The sequence below is a fragment of the Hippocampus zosterae genome, chromosome 8 (genome assembly GCF_025434085.1).
Source record: "Hippocampus zosterae strain Florida chromosome 8, ASM2543408v3, whole genome shotgun sequence".
Lineage (NCBI taxonomy): Eukaryota > Metazoa > Chordata > Actinopteri > Syngnathiformes > Syngnathidae > Hippocampus > Hippocampus zosterae.
In genome coordinates, this window is record NC_067458.1 from 22,884,275 (window position 1) to 22,904,194 (window position 19,920).

The 19,920-nt window shown below is 46.9% G+C and overlaps 3 protein-coding genes across 10 annotated transcripts in view; 1 reads left to right on the forward strand and 2 right to left on the reverse strand.

The window, feature by feature from the left end:
* palld (palladin, cytoskeletal associated protein) overlaps positions 1-5,062 on the forward strand; it is a 44,938-nt gene extending 39,876 nt beyond the window's left edge. For all 5 annotated transcript variants that reach the window (XM_052073705.1, XM_052073706.1, XM_052073707.1 and 2 more), the window contains 6 exons: positions 695-783; positions 1,158-1,290; positions 3,301-3,508; positions 3,805-3,970; positions 4,048-4,181; positions 4,347-5,062. In XM_052073705.1, coding sequence (XP_051929665.1) covers positions 695-783; positions 1,158-1,290; positions 3,301-3,508; positions 3,805-3,970; positions 4,048-4,181; positions 4,347-4,513 — 897 coding nt within the window. In that variant the 3' untranslated portion in view covers positions 4,514-5,062. The remainder of the gene's footprint in view (positions 1-694; positions 784-1,157; positions 1,291-3,300; positions 3,509-3,804; positions 3,971-4,047; positions 4,182-4,346) is intronic.
* sh3rf1 (SH3 domain containing ring finger 1) overlaps positions 1-19,920 on the reverse strand; it is a 160,163-nt gene that overhangs the window by 110,033 nt on the left and 30,210 nt on the right. The window contains exons 6-12 of one of the 2 annotated variants that reach the window (XR_007963679.1): positions 18,285-18,395; positions 16,219-16,346; positions 15,441-15,611; positions 14,297-14,565; positions 13,925-14,223; positions 13,498-13,847; positions 12,153-13,425 (exon numbers count right to left, since the gene is read on the reverse strand). Coding sequence is in view for 1 of the 2 variants with exons in the window: in XM_052073720.1 (XP_051929680.1) it covers positions 13,257-13,425; positions 13,498-13,847; positions 13,925-14,223; positions 14,297-14,565; positions 15,441-15,611; positions 16,219-16,346; positions 18,285-18,395 (1,497 nt within the window). In the remaining variant the exon portion in view is untranslated. Of the gene's footprint in view, positions 1-11,951; positions 13,426-13,497; positions 13,848-13,924; positions 14,224-14,296; positions 14,566-15,440; positions 15,612-16,218; positions 16,347-18,284; positions 18,396-19,920 lie in introns of those variants that run through there. The other variant, XM_052073720.1, reaches the window with a different exon arrangement.
* LOC127605899 (centrosomal protein of 135 kDa-like) lies at positions 6,626-10,773 on the reverse strand. 3 transcript variants are annotated; one of them, XM_052073765.1, is made up of 5 exons: positions 10,089-10,773; positions 8,406-9,525; positions 8,084-8,332; positions 7,052-7,190; positions 6,626-6,979 (listed from the first exon to the last, which is right to left on the reverse strand). In XM_052073765.1, exons 2-5 carry the CDS (start codon positions 8,505-8,507, stop codon positions 6,729-6,731), a joined length of 741 nt encoding a protein of 246 aa, XP_051929725.1. In that variant the 5' UTR covers positions 8,508-9,525; positions 10,089-10,773; the 3' UTR covers positions 6,626-6,728. The 3 variants fall into 3 exon arrangements, with proteins under 3 accessions (XP_051929725.1, XP_051929726.1, XP_051929727.1); XM_052073766.1 differs by having other exon boundaries at positions 9,799-10,773; XM_052073767.1 differs by lacking the exon at positions 10,089-10,773 and adding an exon at positions 9,648-9,788.

Sequence of the window (19,920 nt, forward strand, 5' to 3'; positions counted from 1 at the left end):
AATATGACATATCAGTCAATATAAAGACGGAGTGATGTCTTGTTAACTCGTGAGTGATGCCCTCTAGTGTCTAAATGCTATTACTCATTTAGTGAATGCTATTACTCATTTATCCACTAGAGGGAAGCAGTACTCTATGAAACATCACTCGCCAGTCTACGAGACCTCAGTCAATGCAACACGTGTTCCATTGCGCCCAACCTGCGGGCCAGACGGCACTGATTTTATGACGGGGGCCGAGGGCCGGATGAAATTCGACCGCGGGCCGGATTTGGCCCGCGGGCCGGACTTTGGACACGCCTGATTTAGAGTGTTCAATCAGCCTGCCACGCATATTTTTGGAATGTGGGAGGAAACCGGAGCACCCGGAGAAAACCCACGCAGGCCCGGGGAGAACATGCAAACTCCACACAGGGAGGCCGGAGCTGGAATCGAACCCGGTACCTCTGCACTGTGAAGCCGACGTGCCAACCACTGGACTACCGGGCCGCCCTATTCCCTATACTGCACTTTATAATTTGCTCATTGTTCAAAGTAGGTTACGTTCCGTTCAAAAGTGTCTTGTAATAATTTGAAATGTGGTCGCGTGTGAGCTTGGGGTTGCGGGGGGAGGGGGGGCGGGGAGGGGGAGGAGTCTAATTGGTTGTTTGTTTGGTGGCGCCCCGCCGTTGATTGTTGCTTGTATTCCACGCAGGGCCGGGTGAGCTGCACGGGCAGGATGATGGTGCAAGCCGTCAACCAGCGAGGTCGCAGCCAGCGCTCGGCGCCGGGACACATGCGCAGGTGAGAGACGCGCGCAAACACACACACACACACACACACACACACACACACACACACACACACACACACACACACACACACACGCGTGTTTGGGCCTGCAGCAGCTTGCATCACACTTCTTTTGTAGAGCTCTGGCGCTAATGAGAGGGCAGAGTTGTTTTGCTTTCCTCTCTCTTGACTAAAGTGGTTGTTGACAGCTTGATGATGATGATGATGAAGAAATGTCATTAAAATGTTGAAAGAAGTTGACCGAGTAATACGACTCACGTCACAGTACGACGTTCACAAAATCAAATTTGATCAGAAGACGACTCGCGGCAAGTCATTGTTCATTTCTTGAGTCGTTTCCCCCCCCCCCCTCCATCTCCTTCCAGGCCGAGGTCGCGGTCCCGAGACAGTGGCGACGAGAACGACAACATCCAGGAGCGCCACTTCCGCCCGCACTTCCTGCAGGCGCCCGGCGACCTCATCGTGCAGGAGGGACGACTTTGTCGCATGGACTGCAAGGTGGCACCCCCGCAACACCTCCAACACCCTAAAATATAAAAAAAAAAGCAATTAAAAAAAAATAAATCAAAATTAACAGATCAATAAATGCAGCCCTAATCTTCCCAATTAGTCCAGATTTCCATGTGAAAAAGTTTCAACGGATGAAAATTTGATTAAAAAAAAAAAAGTGTAAAAATTTCTCTGAATTAAAAGTTACAACGTTACCCAAATAATATAATTAAATCAAATATGAATATTCTTGGGCGGCCCGGTAGTCCAGTGGTTAGCACGTCGGCTTCACAGTGCAGAGGTACCGGGTTCGATTCCAGCTCCGGCCTCCCTGTGTGGAGTTTGCATGTTCTCCCCGGGCCTGCGTGGGTTTTCTCCGGGTGCTCCGGTTTCCTCCCACATTCCAAAAACATGCGTGGCAGGCTGATTGAACACTCTAAATTGTCCCTAGGTGTGAGTGTGAGTGCGAATGGTTGTTCGTTTCTGTGTGCCCTGCGATTGGATGGCAACCGATTCAGGGTGTCCCCCGCCTACTGCCCGGAGACGGCTGGGATCGGCTCCAGCACCCCCCGCGACCCTAGTGAGGATCAAGCGGCTCGGAAGATGAATGAATGAATGAATGAATGAATATTCTTTAAAATAATTGACACAAAATAAAGAATATGAATATAATTACTACATTGATAATAAAAGGTGAGACTATCAAAAAATAAAAAGGTGGAGGACCAAAAATGGGGGGGCGGGGGGAAGGCTTGCGTTGTATCTCTCACAACCATTTCATTGTTTTTCCCCCCATTTCTTGTTTTTCTTTTTTGTGTTCCACTCTCGTGTCGTCTCCCAGTCTCGCCTTTTCAGGAATTCTTTTCGCTAAATGTCAAAAGGTAATAAACATCTTCCCGCTGTGACTCGAGCCCAGCCTCTGAATGCCAGCGTCTATTTATAGTCCACTTTTATTTACTTGCAAGCCGCATCGAGGACGCTAAAACTTTCCAAAGAAAATTCCAGATGGAAGAAACTCAGCCAAAGCCGCGCACACACACACACACAAACACACACACGCACGCACACACAACTCTCACTTGATCACAAATATTTAAGACGATTGTTAATGTTCACCTTTCGAGTTGTGTGCCTTAAATGTAGTACCGCATAGTGCCACAACATATTGGGCAGCACTGAGCTGTATTTGAAGAGATGCGGTGTAATTTAAGAGCAAGAACAAGAAGCAGCTAACGCGTCGTAGCCGTTGTTCGGTCAATGTTGCCTCTTGCGTGTTCAAGTGGGAGTTCTCTGAAGGGTTTTAATGCTAATTTTCAGGAGCCTGTGTATCGTGTTTCACGTCATATGTTAGCTTTAAGCTAGTGAGCTTTCGTTTGAATAATAATAATTATTTTTTTGTTCGATTTGGAAGCAACAAACAGCATTAGCTTTTATTTGGTTTTGCCTTGCACGTCATTTACTAGTTTGTTTTTATATTAGGAGAATGCTTAATGTTTGTCAATGTTTTAATTTAGTTTGTATTTCTTTGGGAGTTTTGTGCTCATTTGTGAGGTAGGAAATGAACTAAACTTCTTAAGATAAGATAAGATAAGATATCTTTTATTCGTCCCACACTGGGGAAATTTACAGTCTCCAGCAGCAAGAATGTATGTAGAAAGAAGAAAGAGAGAAAAAAAACAACAAACATATTTCAATTAAATGCAATATGAACACAAAATTGATAAATCGCAGTACTATTTACAATTTTCCTTCACATCATTTAATTATTATTATTATTATGATTGTTATTTTTTATTCATCATTAAACGTCTTACTGTTTATTGTGTATGTTAAATCGCTCCATGTACAGCACTTTGTATGCAGCGATGGCTGTTTGAAAGTGCTCGAGAAATACTGTTGACTTGACTTGACTAAACGAGTCTCGCAGTTTGAATACGAAAAACCGTGGCAGGATTTCCGCAAACAAAAATGACCCAAAACGGCATCGCCGCACACTCAAAAGTGGTCTCTTAATTGCAGGTGAGCGGCCTGCCCACTCCGGACCTGCTGTGGCAGCTCAACGGTCAGACCATCCGGCCCGACTCGGCCCACAAGATGCTGGTGCGCGAGAACGGCGTTCACTCGCTGGTCATCGAGCCCGTGGGCGCCCGCGACGCCGGAGTCTACACGTGCATCGCCAGCAACCGCGCCGGGCAGAACTCCTTCAATCTGGAACTCATCGTCGCAGGTAAACAGACGCGTGGAAATGGGCTTACGTGTGTTTTGTATTTTGTCGATTTGTCATTTTTATGGGATTGAATAGGATTTCACATAATATTTTGCAAAAAAAAAAAATAAAAATAGCCTGACCTTCAATATGTCCTGTTTTCAAAATTCATGTCATCAGATTGACAGGATCAAACTCAATAGTGTGCTGTCATCTAGTGGCCAACTGCGGAACTACACGTAAAATACTAGACGGGAGGCAGAGCAAAATATTTTAGTGTGCATGTGATTATTATTTTTTTTTTATCCCCAATTCAGCCAAAGAGCTGCACAAAGCTCCATCGTTCACAGAGAAGCTCCAGAACACGAGCGTGGCCGAGGGGCACCCCGTGCGTCTGGAGTGCCGCGTCAGTGGCGTCCCGTACCCGCAGATTTTCTGGAAACGCGAGAATGAGTCGCTCACGCACAACACGGACAGAATTAGGTGGGATGACACGTTGGAAAAATGATTATTATTTCTTTTAATGCTCCTGACTCTTTCATTATTTTTTTTTGGCCCAGCATGCACCAGGACAACTGCGGCTACCTGTGCATGATCATCCAGCCGGCCACCAAGGAGGACGCCGGTTGGTACACCGTGTCGGCCAAGAATGAGGCGGGCATCGTCTCCAGCACTGCCCGCCTTGATGTGCACGGTAAGGAAAAATAATAATGATAATAATAAAATGTATTCGCCAAGAAAAAAGGCCTGATCTTCGCATCAGGTCCTTTTATCATCCAAAGTTGTGTCCTGTGACGTGCTGACTGTGTGTCGCTCTTTGTCTGTGGTGGCGGGCGTGGTCGTGGATGGGCGTGGCCAGGCCAGAACCAGCACCCGACGAGCGCGCGGAAGGCCAAGTCGCTGCGTCCGTCCAGCAGCCGCTACGCCGCCTTGACAGAGCGCGGCCTGGACGTCAAAGCGGCCTTCTTCCCTGACAGCAGCAGCCCTCTGCCGCCAGGATCCCTCGTGGAGAGCGATGACCTGTAGGGGGCGCCTCTCCGGCCCTCTACACACCTTCCTGCTTCTTCTTCCTCGTTTTTTTTTTTTTTTTTTTTTTTTTTTTTTAAGTGATGAGCAAGTGCAAGATGGGAAAAGGCGAGCGAGTAAGCAAACAAGGCCGGGCCTTCAAGGATCAGTACAAGGAAGATGTGTGTCGGTTTTGGTTGTGGCAAGACGGACGGTTGTTGTTTCAGTTTGACGTGAACACTTTTCAGTGTCACAAATTGTCCAGTTTATTTTTGTATTAAAAAAAAAAGACTATTTCCATAGCCAACATTTTAAATTATGTCATCAGTCTGTATCACAACACTTTTTTTTTTTTTTTGCATGTGATCTTGGACACTCGCGTGTGTGTGTGTGCACCGTGCCAAAACAACATTTACCATCTTTCCTGTCATAAGCACATTATGATTAGTAGTTATTAATCCATCATCAAGCGTGTGTTTTTCATGCCAAGCCATGCCTGTATATGGATTTATCTCCACCGCTGATGTTATATTAGTTCATGAACCTTGAAAATAAAGATTCTTACATCTCTCCTGCTGTATCTAACACACACACACACACACAATATAAATCATATTGAAAAGGTTGTATCAGTGTATAACAAAAATCAAGTAGTCTAAAATCTAAAATATTTTTACCAGAGATTCAACTTTTGTCTTATGACACAAAAATAAGTTTTGATTTTTCAAGAAGAAAATAAAATCCTGCAAATAATTAAGTTTTAACAAAAAAAAAAAGAAAATTCAGTGGTTAGCCGAAAGAAATGACCACAATTAATAAAAAAACACAGCTCCAGTTCTCTATGTGGTGCTTTGACTCAGTGGTAGAGGGATGGAGTGCCACACCAGAGGTTGAGTGTTCAATCCCTGGCTGTTGCAAAAATTTCTACTCTTTAACCACCATATACAACCTTATTTGAGAAAATACACAAAACAACCCAGTGGTTCATTGTAGTGGGTTAGCTCAGTGGTAGAAAATTTAGTCCAAAAATGCCTTGTATATGTGTAGTTTTGTATTGTATATGTATAGTAAGGCGTTTTTGGACGAAAAAAACGACCATGTATACTAAGGCCTTCTTCGACGAAAAAAAAAACGACCATGTATAGTAAGACGTTTCTAGCCGAAAAAAAAACGACCATGTATAGTAAGGCGTTTTTCGACGAAAAAAGACCATGTATAGTAAGGCGTTTTTAGCCGAAAAAAAACGACCATGTATAGTCAGGCCTTCTTCGACGAAAAAAAAACGACCATGTATAGTAAGGCGTTTTTCGACGAAAAAAAACAACCATGTATAGTAAGGCGTTTTTAGCCGAAAAAAAACGACCATGTGTAGTAAGGCGTTCTTCGACGAAAAAAAAACGACCATGTATAGTAAGACGTTTCTAGCCGAAAAAAAAACTACCATGTGTAGTAAGGCGTTTTTAGCCGAAAAAAAACCGACCATGTATAGAAAGGCGTTTTTAGCCGAAAAAAAACGACCATGTGTAGTAAGGCCTTCTTCGACGAAAAAAAAACGACCATGTATAGTAAGACGTTTCTAGCCGAAAAAAAAACTACCATGTATAGTAAGGCGTTTTTAGCCGAAAAAAAACGACCATGTATAGTAAGGCGTTTTTCGACGATACCAAAACATGTCTTTCCTTTGTTTTGGTATAAAGAAGCACAAGAACATTTGGAAAATGTTGAAATTTAATGAACGTATGTTTTACAAAAAAATGCATGAAGCACCTTCCATTTCCTTCAACAAATGTGCAATTTACCTTTATCATTCACATAAATGCATTGCAACTGATCCCATTGATTGTACAAACTTTAACAAGTAATTGGTATTGAAAAATATCGCAATGCACTTAATGATTAAACAAGATTTATAAAGGAAATCGGTGTGCAGTTGTAAAACAAGGCTGTGTGTTGAAAAAATAAATCTGAAACTGCATTTAAGGGTGGCTCAATACTGGCTCGCCATATACGGGCCCGAGTTGTAAATTAATTTCTGGCCCAAATACTTCACTCCACAACTGGCCCTCATCTGGTTTGCCAGAGTCAAGCCAGTGCCTCCTTTGCCACTCCTGGGCCGTGTTCGGCCCACATGCATTATGCCAGTTTCGACTCAAGGCCAGCTGTGCCAGCTTCATGCCGAATCCGGGCCAGATGCCTTTGCTGACTGGGTTGTTGTCAACGTCAGCGTCTACTTGCCTCATGCGACATTGCCCTGAAACGTGGCGGCCAGTACGAACTTGCTCCTCCTGGCTTGCGTGGGACTGTTTGCCGTGGCTGCTGCGGGCGCCGTGGTTCCGAGGAGGCTTTTGTATCGCTGGGCCTCACGGCGGTAACGATCGCGTTCCTCCTCCAGGCTCGTGATGACATCTGCCAGGCAGCGCCTTGGCGGGCCGCCGCCGCTGCCGATGGTGGCCCGCGGCAAATCCAAGCCCAGGACCAGGTCTCGATCTGAACATCCATCCTCGAACCATTTATCCTCAGAATCATAATAATGATAACGATGCTGACGTAAAGCTTTACCGTTGGCTATCATCTTGTCCACTTTGTCCTGCAGCGCGCTCTTCTCTGCCTCCAAGAATGCGACCAATCCCTCCAGTTTGTCATTGCGTCCTCTCGCCTCTGCCAGCTGCTCCCGAAGATGACTTTGCTCGCAAACCTCCTGATGATGCAACACAGCACAGGAAGGAAAAAAAAAAAAAAGCAGATTGTGTTCACTCCCACACCGGCGCAAACGGCCATTTGTAACTCCAAAACAAACTCCAACAACGCACATTGTTAGACGGCACGGAAATAGGGCTAGTACTTTTTTAGGACAGTGCGCATGCTCATCTATGGACAATCTAGAGCAGGCATGTCCAAAGTCCAGCCCGCGGGCCAAATCCGGCCCGCGGTCGAATTTCATCCGGCCCTCGGCCCCTGTCATAAAATCAGTGCCGTCTGGCCCGCAGGTTGGGCGCAATGGAACACGTGTTGCATTGACTGAGGTCTCGTAGACTGGGGAGTGATGTTTCATAGAGTACCGCTTCCCTCTAGTGGCTAAATGAGTAATAGCATTCACTAAATGAGTAATAGCATTCACTAAATGAGTAATAGCATTTAGACACTAGAGGGCATCACTCACGAGTTAACAAGACATCACTCCGTGTTTATATTGACTGATATGTCATTTCAAATTCCTGTTTCAAATGAACCAAAAGAAATTCTTAAGATTGTTGAAATTAAAATAAAAATGGAAATGTGAAACAGACTGGCTTACTAAAATTTGTTGAACAATATTGTTGTTCAATGGAAAGAATGTCAGCCAAGGTCGGCCCCCCGACATTTTACCACATAAAATCTGGCCCCCTTGGCAAAAAGTTTGGACACCCCTGATCTAGAGTCTTCTACGAACATAGCATGCAGGTTTTTGGAATTTTTGAGGAGGCGTGCAAACTCCACAAATGAAGGCCAGAGCTGAGATTTGAACCTCCGCGGAACCAGTGTTCAAACCACTTGCGCACAGCGCCGCCCAGATAGCAAAACAACACGACCAATCTTACAAAGAGGACATACCGCTTTTATTTGGTAAAGGTTCTCCTCCAAGTTTTGGATGACTTCCTGTTGAGCCAGGATGACCTCCTTTGAGTCGGACAGCTTCCTGTAGGCCATGCTGAGCACGCGCTCCTTCACCGCCACCATCTGAGACACGGCGCCGTCCTCGTTGCGGGAGCCCAGCTCGGCCGCCTCATCGTCGTTACGCGCCCGCCGCAGCTCCTCCAGTGTCCGCTCCAGCGCCCGCTTGGCCTCCTGCACTTCCACCAACTGCGTCGCACGCACGGTTTTAGAGACGTCACCGTGGCGGCGGCGCCCTGTCTATGCCCCACCGTGCGCTTACTTGGCCGGTGACGGCTTTCGTGCGCTCGTGAGAGAAATCCAGTTCCGATTTGAGTGTGACCAGCTCTTCCTGAAGTGCGACTAGCCTACCGGTGATCAACATGACACGTTATAGGAAAAAAAAAAGGTTCTATCAACATTCATCTATGTGCAAAATCAAGACAAAAATGGATAAAGTTGGACAAAAAAAACGATGACCACAAAATGTGATTTAAAATTGAGCAAAAAATAAATAAGACCAAATTTCATACCTGAAACAGGTATAAAGCGGACACAAAAACAACAAGGGGAAAAAAAAGGGAAAAATCTGTCAAAAAACGACAACATGCCAAATGTAGACAAAAATAGCCCCAAAATATGGAATAACCAACAACACTGAAAAAAAATCTGACAAAATTCCTGAGGATGATCTCAATTTGTTGGTGAAACGACAAACCTCCGATATGAATCTTCATCAGCGTAGGGAGGCGGAGGCGGTCCTTCGTCATCGGTCTGTGTCGAGTGGTGGAACAAAGCAATGCCGATCTTTTTCCTCCCTGAGATGACATCACAATTATGGAAATCATATTTTGTAAATGATACAGAACACACGCCTGCTGGTTCAAATGTGTTGCTTCACCATGCGTGTTCGAACCATCTGTGAAACACTCCAATATGGATGCTAGTTTTATTAGCCAGTCTATGGGATTTTGTATTGTGTGTTAGCATTTAGCTATCCTTATGAATGAATGTGGTTTGTGTCACACAACGAGCTGCGAAGCTGCTACTTGTTGTGAAGTTTGCTGCCATCAACCAGCACTTGGCACTCAAATTGTTGCCTTGTTACTCCAAAAAGCTTGCCAGTTGGGGCACTCTTAAGTCTCGGCACCAGTTTTTTTTTGTAGTTCACTGTAACAACACATTTTGAGAAACCAAGCTAACACGAGGCTTAGCAGATTTTGTTTCTGATACCAGCTGGTAACATTTGACCTGTACTGAGGATATGATCGCCAGAGTCCAGCTGACGGGGCAGCACGGTCATGTACGGCGGCTCGGGCGAGACATCAGCTTGACGGTGTCGTTCGGGCTTCCTCGCCGACAGCTTAGCGTCGCGAAGGCTGACCGTGGTGTGCACCAGATCGCTGCGAGACAAACAGGAAGTCAAGAGATGGCAGGATAATTTTACATAGAAATGCTTACATCTTTTCTAAAGGGAAGTTAAAAAAAATAATGGAAAATTAAATGGTTGCATAAGTGTACACACCCTCTTATAACTGTGAATTCCTATCACAGTCAAAACTCTTAGTCAGCTGCCACCGTTTGGAATGCTTCCGATTAATCCTAAATAAAAGTCAGATGTTCTAGTAGGCTTTTCCTGACATTTTTCTTCCAGCTCTAAAGTATGACGCTCTTACCGCCATGCTTCAGTGAAGGTACGCCTTGCATGTGTTTGCACTCAACGCGGCAATCATGGCCAGAAAGTTCATCCTTGGTCTTCTTCAGACGATGATAGGAAGGCAAAAATGTCAGGAATAGACTACGAGAATATCAGAACTTTATTTAGGGTTAATCTGGATCACTTTATGGTTGTTTATTTAGGTGGGTGAGGGGTTATGATCCCTTAAAATCTTCTATTTTTGTGGAAAATTCCAAGATTTGCGTTGACGGTGAAAATGAGACAATGAAGAAGGGAGAAGCATTTTACCTGAAGAGTTTAGCAACCAGCGGCACTGAGTCCATCCCAAAATGGAGTCGGTAGCCCAGTTGGTCCAGCCGCTTCCTGAGGTGGTTCCTGGTCATGTCTATGCTGCTGTCCATGGTTGTGATCCAAAAATCAACCCACTATCGAACACCACTTCCTAATTCAGCCTAACTGTTTTTGAAGCGGTCCTGGAAAATGGTGACCACAGGATGTCACTCGCATAGACACACACACACACAGTCACGCTTCTTTATGACCAACATCAAAGCTTCAAACGCTGAAGTCATCGTTTCAAACTTTTTATTAATTGTTTACTATTTGTCCAAAGGGGGCAGCCCGGTAGTCCAGTGGTTAGCACGTCGGCTTCACAGTGCAGAGGTACCGGGTTCGATTCCAGCTCCGGCCTCCCTGTGTGGAGTTTGCATGTTCTCCCCGGGCCTGCGTGGGTTTTCTCCGGGTGCTCCGGTTTCCTCCCACATTCCAAAAACATGCGTGGCAGGCTGATTAAACACTCTAAATTGTCCCTAGGTGTGAGTGTGAGTGCGAATGGTTGTTCGTTTCTGTGTGCCCTGCGATTGGCTGGCAACCGGTTCAGGGTGTCCCCCGCCTACTGCCCGGAGACAGCTGGGATAGGCTCCAGCACCCCCCCGCGACCCTAGTGAGGATCAAGCGGCTCTGAAGATGAATGAATAAATTAAAGGCGGCCCGGTAGTCCAGTGGTTAGCACGTCGGCTTCACGGTGCAGAGGTACCGGGTTCGATTCCAGCTCCGGCCTCCCTGTGTTGGAGTTTGCATGTTCTCCCCGGGCCTGCGTGGGTTTTCTACGGGTGCTCCGGTTTCCTCCCACATTCCAAAAATATGCATGGCAGGCTGATTGAACACTCTAAATTGTCCCTAGGTGTGAGTGTGAGTGTGAATGGTTGTTCGTTTCTGTGTGCCCTGCGATTGGCTGACAACCGATTCAGGGTGTCCCCCCGCCTACTGCCCGAAGACGGCTGGGATAGACTCCAGCACCCCCCGCGACCCTAGTGAGGATCAAGCGGCTCGGAAGATGAATGAATGAATGAATGAAACTGTGAAACTAAAAGACCCCCCCAACACTACTCCCCCAAACCAACTAAAACAACCACCAAAATGTAATCAAGTACTGAGCAGGAGAGTTGTGAAGTTTGTCTTGGGCTCTTCAAAATAAAGCGAATTGACTCGATTCTGGATGTGAATGAGTGCAGCAAACAGAACTACGCAAAGGAGCATTAAGGCCACAACAACAACAACAACAACAAAATGACAAAGGAGGTTGTAATTTTTAATGAACAAAAAATATATAATTATTAAATATTCTGAACATAGGTGTGTTTTTCCCAAGTTGTAATGTCGTGCACATCGTCGTAGTTTCCAGTTTAAAAAAAAAAAAACTCATGTTTCACAAAGGGTAGTTCAAAATGTGCAAAAGGTGTTTTTGTCACGTAAAGAGTCAATTTTAGAGAAAATCTTGTCATGTTATCAAGAAAAATGACGTTATAGCCCCAAATTTAAAAAACAAAATCTTATAACATGATGTTGTAAATTGGTTTGTTGATTGATTTGATTGAGTTGATTTGTTGTCCTATTGGGGGCCATTTTGATTACTCCATATACACACATATTCAGAGGAATATTTGTGTTTAAGGCTGCCTGAAAAGTCCAAGTTAAAGGTGAAGTTGCAAATGCGTATTACAAAAACAGTGGACAGCTAAAATGGACACCAAAAAAATAATGGTCGCTAATTCTAACTGCTCAGTGTAGTTCATTCTAGGAAAAAAAAAAAAATGCAAATAAATCTCTCCGATCGCAAAAGAAACGTTACGAGAATTCAAGTAGATACAAAAAAAAAAAAACGATCAAAAGGAGATCAACCAAAGCAATTATTTCTCTCTCCCTCTAAATATATATATTAGAAAAACTTCCAGCATGTTCACAAAAGCGAGGCAAACGTGCTTTGTGGTTCCTTTTTTTTTTTTTCGTGATGGCAGAATCACATTAAGGAGTGTGAGGTTACTGCAACTGTCGAGGAGCAGTGTGTATGACAATAATAAACCACAAATAGAAAATAAAAAACTATTGAAATGTTAAGTCACTCTGGGAAAGCAGAGCTACCTCGGGGGTGCGTTTGATTAGCAGCACGGCTCATCCGGCCCGTCCGACATGACGGTTGGAAAGCCAACCTCAGATGAATTTTCGATGGTTCTGTTGATTTGTTTATAAAATCTCAAGGCGGGCCGTGTAAAGGTCGCATCTCAATAAATTACAACACGGTAGAACGTTTCACGCAGATTCAAACCCCGGCGCCTCAGAACTGTGAGGCGCGCATGCTAATCACTGCGCATGCTAATCACTGCGCAGCTGTTTTGTTCGATTAAAAATATTCACATCGGAATCATTAAACGCAAAGAGAAATACGCACATTTCTTGAGATAGTGAAGTATGGGGTTTTTAGAAGTTAGATCAAAATTTACCACTCAAAACCCCCACAATGAAACAATATTTTAAAAAAAACGTATGGACTTATGTTTAGTGAAAAGTAGTGCTTTGGCACCATGTGGTCCCAACGAACTACAATGAAGTAAACTGAAATGCTTCAATCAAACAAATGTCGCGCTCTGGCGCCATCTTGATGCCGAGGAAATACCGTGAAGTCAATCCTGAGCCATCTATAGGTAGTTCGCAAACGTTTTAGAGGAAGTGTCGATGACTTGCAGAGGCGAGGCTCGGGCCTATCCCACGCACGTTAGGCATGTCATAATCAAAATAACTTTCTCGATAATTACGTTTCGCCTAAGCTACGGAAATGACATGGTACGGCATGTTCTAGTTTACAGAGATGCACCTGTACTGCCTACGCCGCTTCAAAATGGCCGCCAATCAAGTGAGGGAGTGTGCCAGTTTAACCCTTGGAGCTGCGCCCCCCTTCCAACCATTCACCCCCCAAAAAAGGCCAGTCTTTGTTGAAATAAGTTAAAAACAAAACAAAAAAAACATATCTACTGTATATTAATGAATATTTTTTTGTCCGCAACGAAATCCTTTGTGTCCTTATGTACAATAAAGTGATGAACAGTACAAGGCACACATTTAAGGGTATAAATAAAAAAATTTTTAAAAATCCAAAAGTAGTACGCGCAGAAGAGTTTTTTAGATGCTGTCCACGAAGCTTCCGGGAAACAACCCCGTCCTACCGTTGCGCTGAAGCGTACCTTTGAACCAGCCGTCCTCGCGCTTCCGGTGCACAAACACCACGTCGCCCTCCTTCAGCTCCAGCTCGGCGTCGCTCTGCGGAGGATACGAAACCACCACCCTGTACCTGAAGATGCAGAAAACTCGGATTCAGGCGCAAAACAAATAAATAAAAAGCTTGAAAAAAAAGATGCCGTACCTCTCACAGATGATGGGCCGCGCGTCATGCTGCAGCGATGACAACGAGGAGCACGGCTGGCGAGGGGGCGGGGCTATAGGCGCGCCTCCATCCAAGACGACGTTCCTCCGATGGCAGGAGGGCTCTGACGAAGAAGCCGAGGATGGAGATGGTGATGGAGATGGAGCTGGAGCGGCGGCGACACCGGGGTCGGGATCCTGGCCAGAGGGAAGGGGGGTCTCGGGACCCGCGGCGCCTTGAGCCGACTCCCCGGAAGCCGCTTGCTCCGCCTCCAGCGTGGGGGAGGAAGGCGGCGACTGACGAGACTTCTTCTTGTTGGATAGCATCTTCAGAAGACTTTTCTTTTCTCTCTGCGGCGACGACAAAAGACTTTCGTCAAAACGAAGGAAATGCTTTAGAAAAAAAAGGTTGGCGTCTCTTTTGCTACCTTTATGTCCTTGTCCAAGCGGCTCGCAAGGGCCGCGCCGGTGGCGCTGAGAGCGGAACCGTTGCTGGCGAGGACGAGCGCGGGTCTCGTGGCGTCGCCCTCCAGGGAGGCGGCGCTGACGTTGGGCGGGGTGAGGGAGGCGGCGGCGCACCCCAGGGATGCCGATGCCCGGGCGCAGCCCTGAGCGGGGCCGGCGGAAGGCTGAGGGCACGCGCTGAGGTGCGGCATGTAGGATCCGGCCGGCGCCGACTGGATGGGCGGGACAGCTACGGAGGGGCGGTCCTGACCGTGGCAGGCGGCTAAAAACACAAGTCAAAACTTTACTATTCGAAAGACGGCCAAATACTCCAATCGAACCCCCGTTGGGCGTACCCGTCCTGACGGCGTTGCGGGCCTGGTTCACCGTCATCTGCGAGCCGCCGTGTTGCGGCGCTTTGGGCTGCTGGCCAGTGGCCGTCTGCGCCGCCGTTACCGCCGCCGCGGGCTGAACGGCGTTCACGGCGTGAGGATGTTTGGCGGCGTCGGGGCCCGGCGCGATGGCGACGTGGTGGCCGGACGAGGGGCTGACGATGGTGATCCCTCTGCCCGCCTGCGTGCAAAGGCTCATGGGCACTTTGGCCTGGCTGCTCCCTGACGCCGTCCTAAAAGTGGGGTGCAAGCTTTGTTAGAAACGTCACACACACACACACCGATAAGTAAATACAATCTAGGATCGAAAGGAAGGAAAATGGAGAGAATACAACGGAATACGGTGTAGCGACGGCCTCCTTAAACATGACAAATTACAGCCTGACCTGAGAAACTTGGACATGTAAAATGGCTTTGGCAAGAATTTCAATTGCTTCCAAATGTGCAATCTGGACCAGAGTCTGAACGCAAACGTACACCAAAGCTGCGAAAAAAAGTGAAACTGTCCAAAACAATCGTTTTTGTGAGATGTCAGCCAAGTTTCTCGTCAACTGTCTTTTTTCTTGGTGACGTCACAACAGAAGCGTCAAGGCCATTGCAACTGGGGAAAGTGTGATGATACCCAGAGCAGAAGAAAAAAAGGAACCTCTAGTGACAGGAAAGCTCCGAGCTCCATTTTTATTTCTTCATAGCCGTATGTATAAATTGCTACAAGTTGACGGTTGTTATCCCCTTCCCGTTTCAATTTCTAAAGCAATGCGACACCAATGCTAATGGTTAGCCTATCTTGTTTCGTACCGTTTGTTAGCATTATGCTCAACGGACTTTCTGACGGCAAAGCTTGGTGTTTGTTTTCAATAAAAACATTTCCATTATCTTTGTTTTGTTTAATTCAACACTTAACTTCAACTAGGAGTATGCAAATGAAATTAAAGAAGTCGCTGAAAAATTGCTTTAAAATGTTGTTTGGTGCGAACAATCCACAAGATGGCGCCAAAGTAACACTTTTCTTGCCTTGGCCTGAGCCGATTACGTCTACGGCAGTCTCCGAGTGCATTAAAAACCCGTAAACCGCTCAAAAACCAAAACCTGTCACCCTCCGACCGACCTGCTGACTGGGCTCATGTAGTTCCCCGGGAAAACGCCGATCTTGCCGGTGTGCATGGAAGTGCCCTTGAACCAGCCGTCCTGACAGCGCTCCAGCACCAGAAACATCTCACCCTTCCTCAGCTCCAGCTCGTCCTCCTTGCGGGGGGCGTAAGGGAACATGGCCACATAGCTACAGCCGCAAAACAAACACATCAAAGACGCACGTCGGTAGAAGCAAACATGGGAAGTTTGCCTTTTCTCACAGCGCCGACCCTCCGGGACCGATGCCTCCCCCCCTCAACCCCGGTGACACGGAATTTGAGGGTCACAGCCGGGCGAGGAGTCACAGCTGGGATGCTGTCGGCACGGAATCCCAGGGAGACGTGTGACGTGTGTGCAAAAGCGGACGCAGATGGCGGGGGTGGGGTGCGGGGGGGGCATCTAATTCTAAACAGGTACGGGTGAGCTGCCTTGGGGGAGGTTTTACAAGTCAAGGCTGATTCACAGATCCGCTCAAGGGCCACATTTGATTTTTAAAATGGACGGTCAAAAACAAAAACAAAAAAAAAAAGCCGTTAAGCATTTGGAAACTGTACAAAAGTTGTTTCTTATGGTAAAAAGTTTTTTAATCTTATTGATACTGATGTTACAGGTGCATCTAATTTGTCCAACCGATCCCGGGGTGTACCTGGCCTACAGCGAGGCTCACCTGGGAACCTCAAGAGGACAAGCGCTAGAAAAAAAACAAACAAAAAAAAAAAAACAAGGATGCTCGAAGGGCTGCTTTTCCAACTCACACTGTTGGTCTTTGTCTGCCGCCTTGGTCGCCGAGGCTGGGGGAGGGTCTTTGACCCGCCACCAGCGAGTACCCGGCGCCTCCAGCGGACGACTGCGGCGGAGGAGGCGGCCGTGGCGGGAGAGCATCCTGCGGGGGATGAAGGGAGAGAAGCGGGAAAGACAATCATCCGTATGATGCGGCACGGGAGCGAGTACTGCTTGGTTTTAGAAAACATGGTAGCATAACGGCACTTTTATTATCCAAAAAAAAAAAAAAAAAAAGAACGCCAGGACAATTCAATGCACTGAAAGGATGTCAAGTAAATGCTGAGCAGGCTCCATGGCAAGTCATTTGAGCATTTGGTCAGTCAAGAATAAAATGTAGGCGGCCCGGTAGTCCAGTGGTTAGCACGTCGGCTTCACGGTGCAGAGGTACCGGGTTCGATTCCAGCTCCGGCCTCCCTGTGTGGAGTTTGCATGTTCTCCCCGGGCCTGCGTGGGTTTTCTCCGGGTGCTCCGGTTTCCTCCCACATTCCAAAAACATGCGTGGCAGGCTGATTGAACACTCTAAATTGTCCCTAGGTGTGAGTGTGAGCGCGAATGGTTGTTCGTTTCTGTGTGCCCTGCGATTGGCTGGCAACCGGTTCAGGGTGTCCCCCGCCTACTGCCCGAAGACAGCTGGGATAGGCTCCAGCACCCCCCGCGACCCTAGTGAGGATCAAGCGGCTCGGAAGATGAATGAATGAATGAATGAAAAGAATAAAATGTGAAAAAGGTGGCAAGAGATGAGAGACTGGAAGAGTCACAAAAAGGCATCAACATGGACATGCCTTGTTCATCATCTGCTTTGAATTTTGCCATTCGGCTCACGACACAGCAAGTTTGTGCACTTACAGAAACATTCCATAGTTGGACACTTCAACTGAAAAGTGAAAAGAAGTTGAAGGGAAAGTTTTGAGTGTTATTCCTCCTGAAACATCGGCCCGAGCCAAAGGACGGCAAACTTTTTCAAAGCCTTTTCCCGAATGCCAGGAACGATGCACGTCCGGCCGACCTCCACTTTGTCTTCCATTTTGTTACTTTTGGCTTGTTTGTTTGTCGCTAGGAGACGGCGCAGCTGTGCAAGCGGCGGCGGCGCTGCCGTCCCAGAATTTAACGCGGACCACATGAAATGACTAATCGCAACTCTGGCTCTTTTTTTGGCGCGGGTAACGGAGGCAAAATCCCCCCTTGTTACCCTTTTCGGCGCTATAACTGTATCCACGTGTGTGCCTGTCGAGTTCGCGCAACTCGACGGTGAGATCAGCGGCGGCAACCTGTTCACAAGTCGATGAAATGAGCGGCCGTGTGATAGCGTTCCATGTAACGACACCCCCCCCCACTGGACTCTTTTGAAAGTTACGCGCACGAGAGTCCGAGCGTGTGACGGTCGACCGGCGACGACGCTGGAGATGAGATAATTAGGCCGCCCGCGGGTTACAGGAATCATCTGTACAAAAACATCACGTAGGGCTCCCAAGTGAAGCGGAGAGCTCCACCTTTTGTGTGCGCATTCCTGTTCATTCACCAACTCGGCATGCCGGCATGTACACACACACACACACACACACACACAACACACACAGGAAGTTTGTGTGTGCTTTTGTGTAGGCTGAGAGCTATTAGAGCTCCTTTTTTTCTCAGTTTGCATGTGTGGAAAGAGGGGGGGGGTCGATTTTGCTACGTTTCGCTTGCATATCTCACGAGACGGGGCGAGCTTCGAAAGCAAGGATGGGAAACTAGCAAGGCGCATCTGGAGCGAGAACCGTGAGGAATTTTTGGAAAATTAAAATGTTGACTGTAGTGGGGAGTTTTAAGTTGTAATGACAGTGTTCACCGCTAGATGGCAGCCAGAAATGCATTATAATTTCATGCTCGTTGGTTCGGCCGGCAATCCAGAGGCAACTATTTGTAGGCAATAAATTGAAAAGCACTTTAAAAAAAAAATCATATGTGGCTTTTAAGGAGTGAAACAATCCATGCACAAGTTGTGTGGCAACAATGAAACATGCGCCTTCACCTTGCTTTGGCAGAGGTGTGCACCTACCAGTGGAATGGGTGCGTAGCTGGACTCTGGCGGAAACGTGAAGACCGTCGCCGTGGTGACGGGGCTGCTCGGGGGCGGTGTCACGATCAGTCCGGTTGTGCAAATGTGCACCTTTCAAACAGGACAGGACAGGACAATTGAAGCTCGACAAACACCACGGCAAATTCTTCTCAGCTTGCGAAGGTCAACATGACCATTTCTGCCAGAGCAATTGGACATTTTCCTGAAATCGTTCAGCCCTACTGAGAACATTGCGACCATGACATACGAGCACCTGTACTTGAGTTGTACAAGAACAAAAAATATATCATAAATGGGACCTATTGTAAATATTGTCCCCCCCCCAGGACATACTTCGCCCTGGCCCGATTCAATGTCGAGCGTCATAACAGAAGCCGCCGGTTCACCGAGGCGTCACATTGTGTGATCTGAGCTTCTCGCCGAGGCGGAGACCGCAACTCTTCCCATTGGCCGACCGCAATCAGGTGACACTCGCGACACCTGATTGGCCCGACTCGCGGCTGAGAGCGCGGTTGGTGTCGTGGTAACGAGCCCCCGGTGGCGCTGGCACATTATCTCCCTGGGGCCCGCGCGCTCGCTCGCTCTCCCCACGCATGACTGCACCAGGCCGGGACGCCTCTTAAGGTGAACCTCCAACTGCATCTGCAGTCTCTAAAATGTCTCTTCGAGTCATTTTTTTTCCTGCCAGACTTGACGCGATTTTGCTTTATGGCGTCAACCGCGGCACTTTGGCGGCAGGCGTGGCGCTGGCTTTTAAAATACTCCTCTGGGCGACAGGAGCCGACCTTTGTTGTCTTTTGTCTGCCTGCTGGAAAGATCAGTAAGGTGGAGGTAGGGGGAGGAGTGTGTGTGTGAGTGTGTGTGTGTGTGTGTGTGTGTGTGTGTGTGTGTGTGTGTCCCCGAAAGTGATGAACTAAAAAGTGGTCCCCACAAAACACATAAACCGGTCCGTGTGTGTGTGTGTGTGTGTATGTATGTGTGTGTGTGTATCTGTGGTAGTCAGCATCTCCATTGTGTGAGGCGTAAACACATATTTCCCAAAGGCCAATTCCACTTTAAAAAGAGGTTTTCATATGCGTTTTGCATGTTCGTTCACATGCAAACAACTGATTTCAGGTACTGGCAACCAAATTTTCACCATTTTACCCTGACGAGAGTAGATTTGATCGTTTCGACTTTTGTTACAGGGGACCTTCTTATTGGAAATTTATTATTTCTGTTTCTAGTTTTTTTTTTATTTAAATTAAATTAAATTTATTATTATCTATTTTTAGTTGCTCTTGTTTCGAGTGATGATACCGTCATCGGCAATTTTAAGACTTAAGACCGCTAAAGACATCTAAGCGACATTCGTGTCCTACCTGAGCTAACTGGTAGCTCGTCAAACTTTAAGTTTTGCCGGCAGTTATGCTTTTTAGTTAAAAAGAAAAAGCAATCAATGATATGATGTGGGATGATTTCAAAACTTGACTTGTGACTGCACCGGTGCGGCTAACTAGCGCCAAGTACAAATATTGAGCGCAAAAACTGCCAATGTCTAAATAGATAATAGTAATATGTAAAAGTTTGATTTAAACTATTACTGGGCGGCCCGGTAGTCCAGTGGTTAGCACGT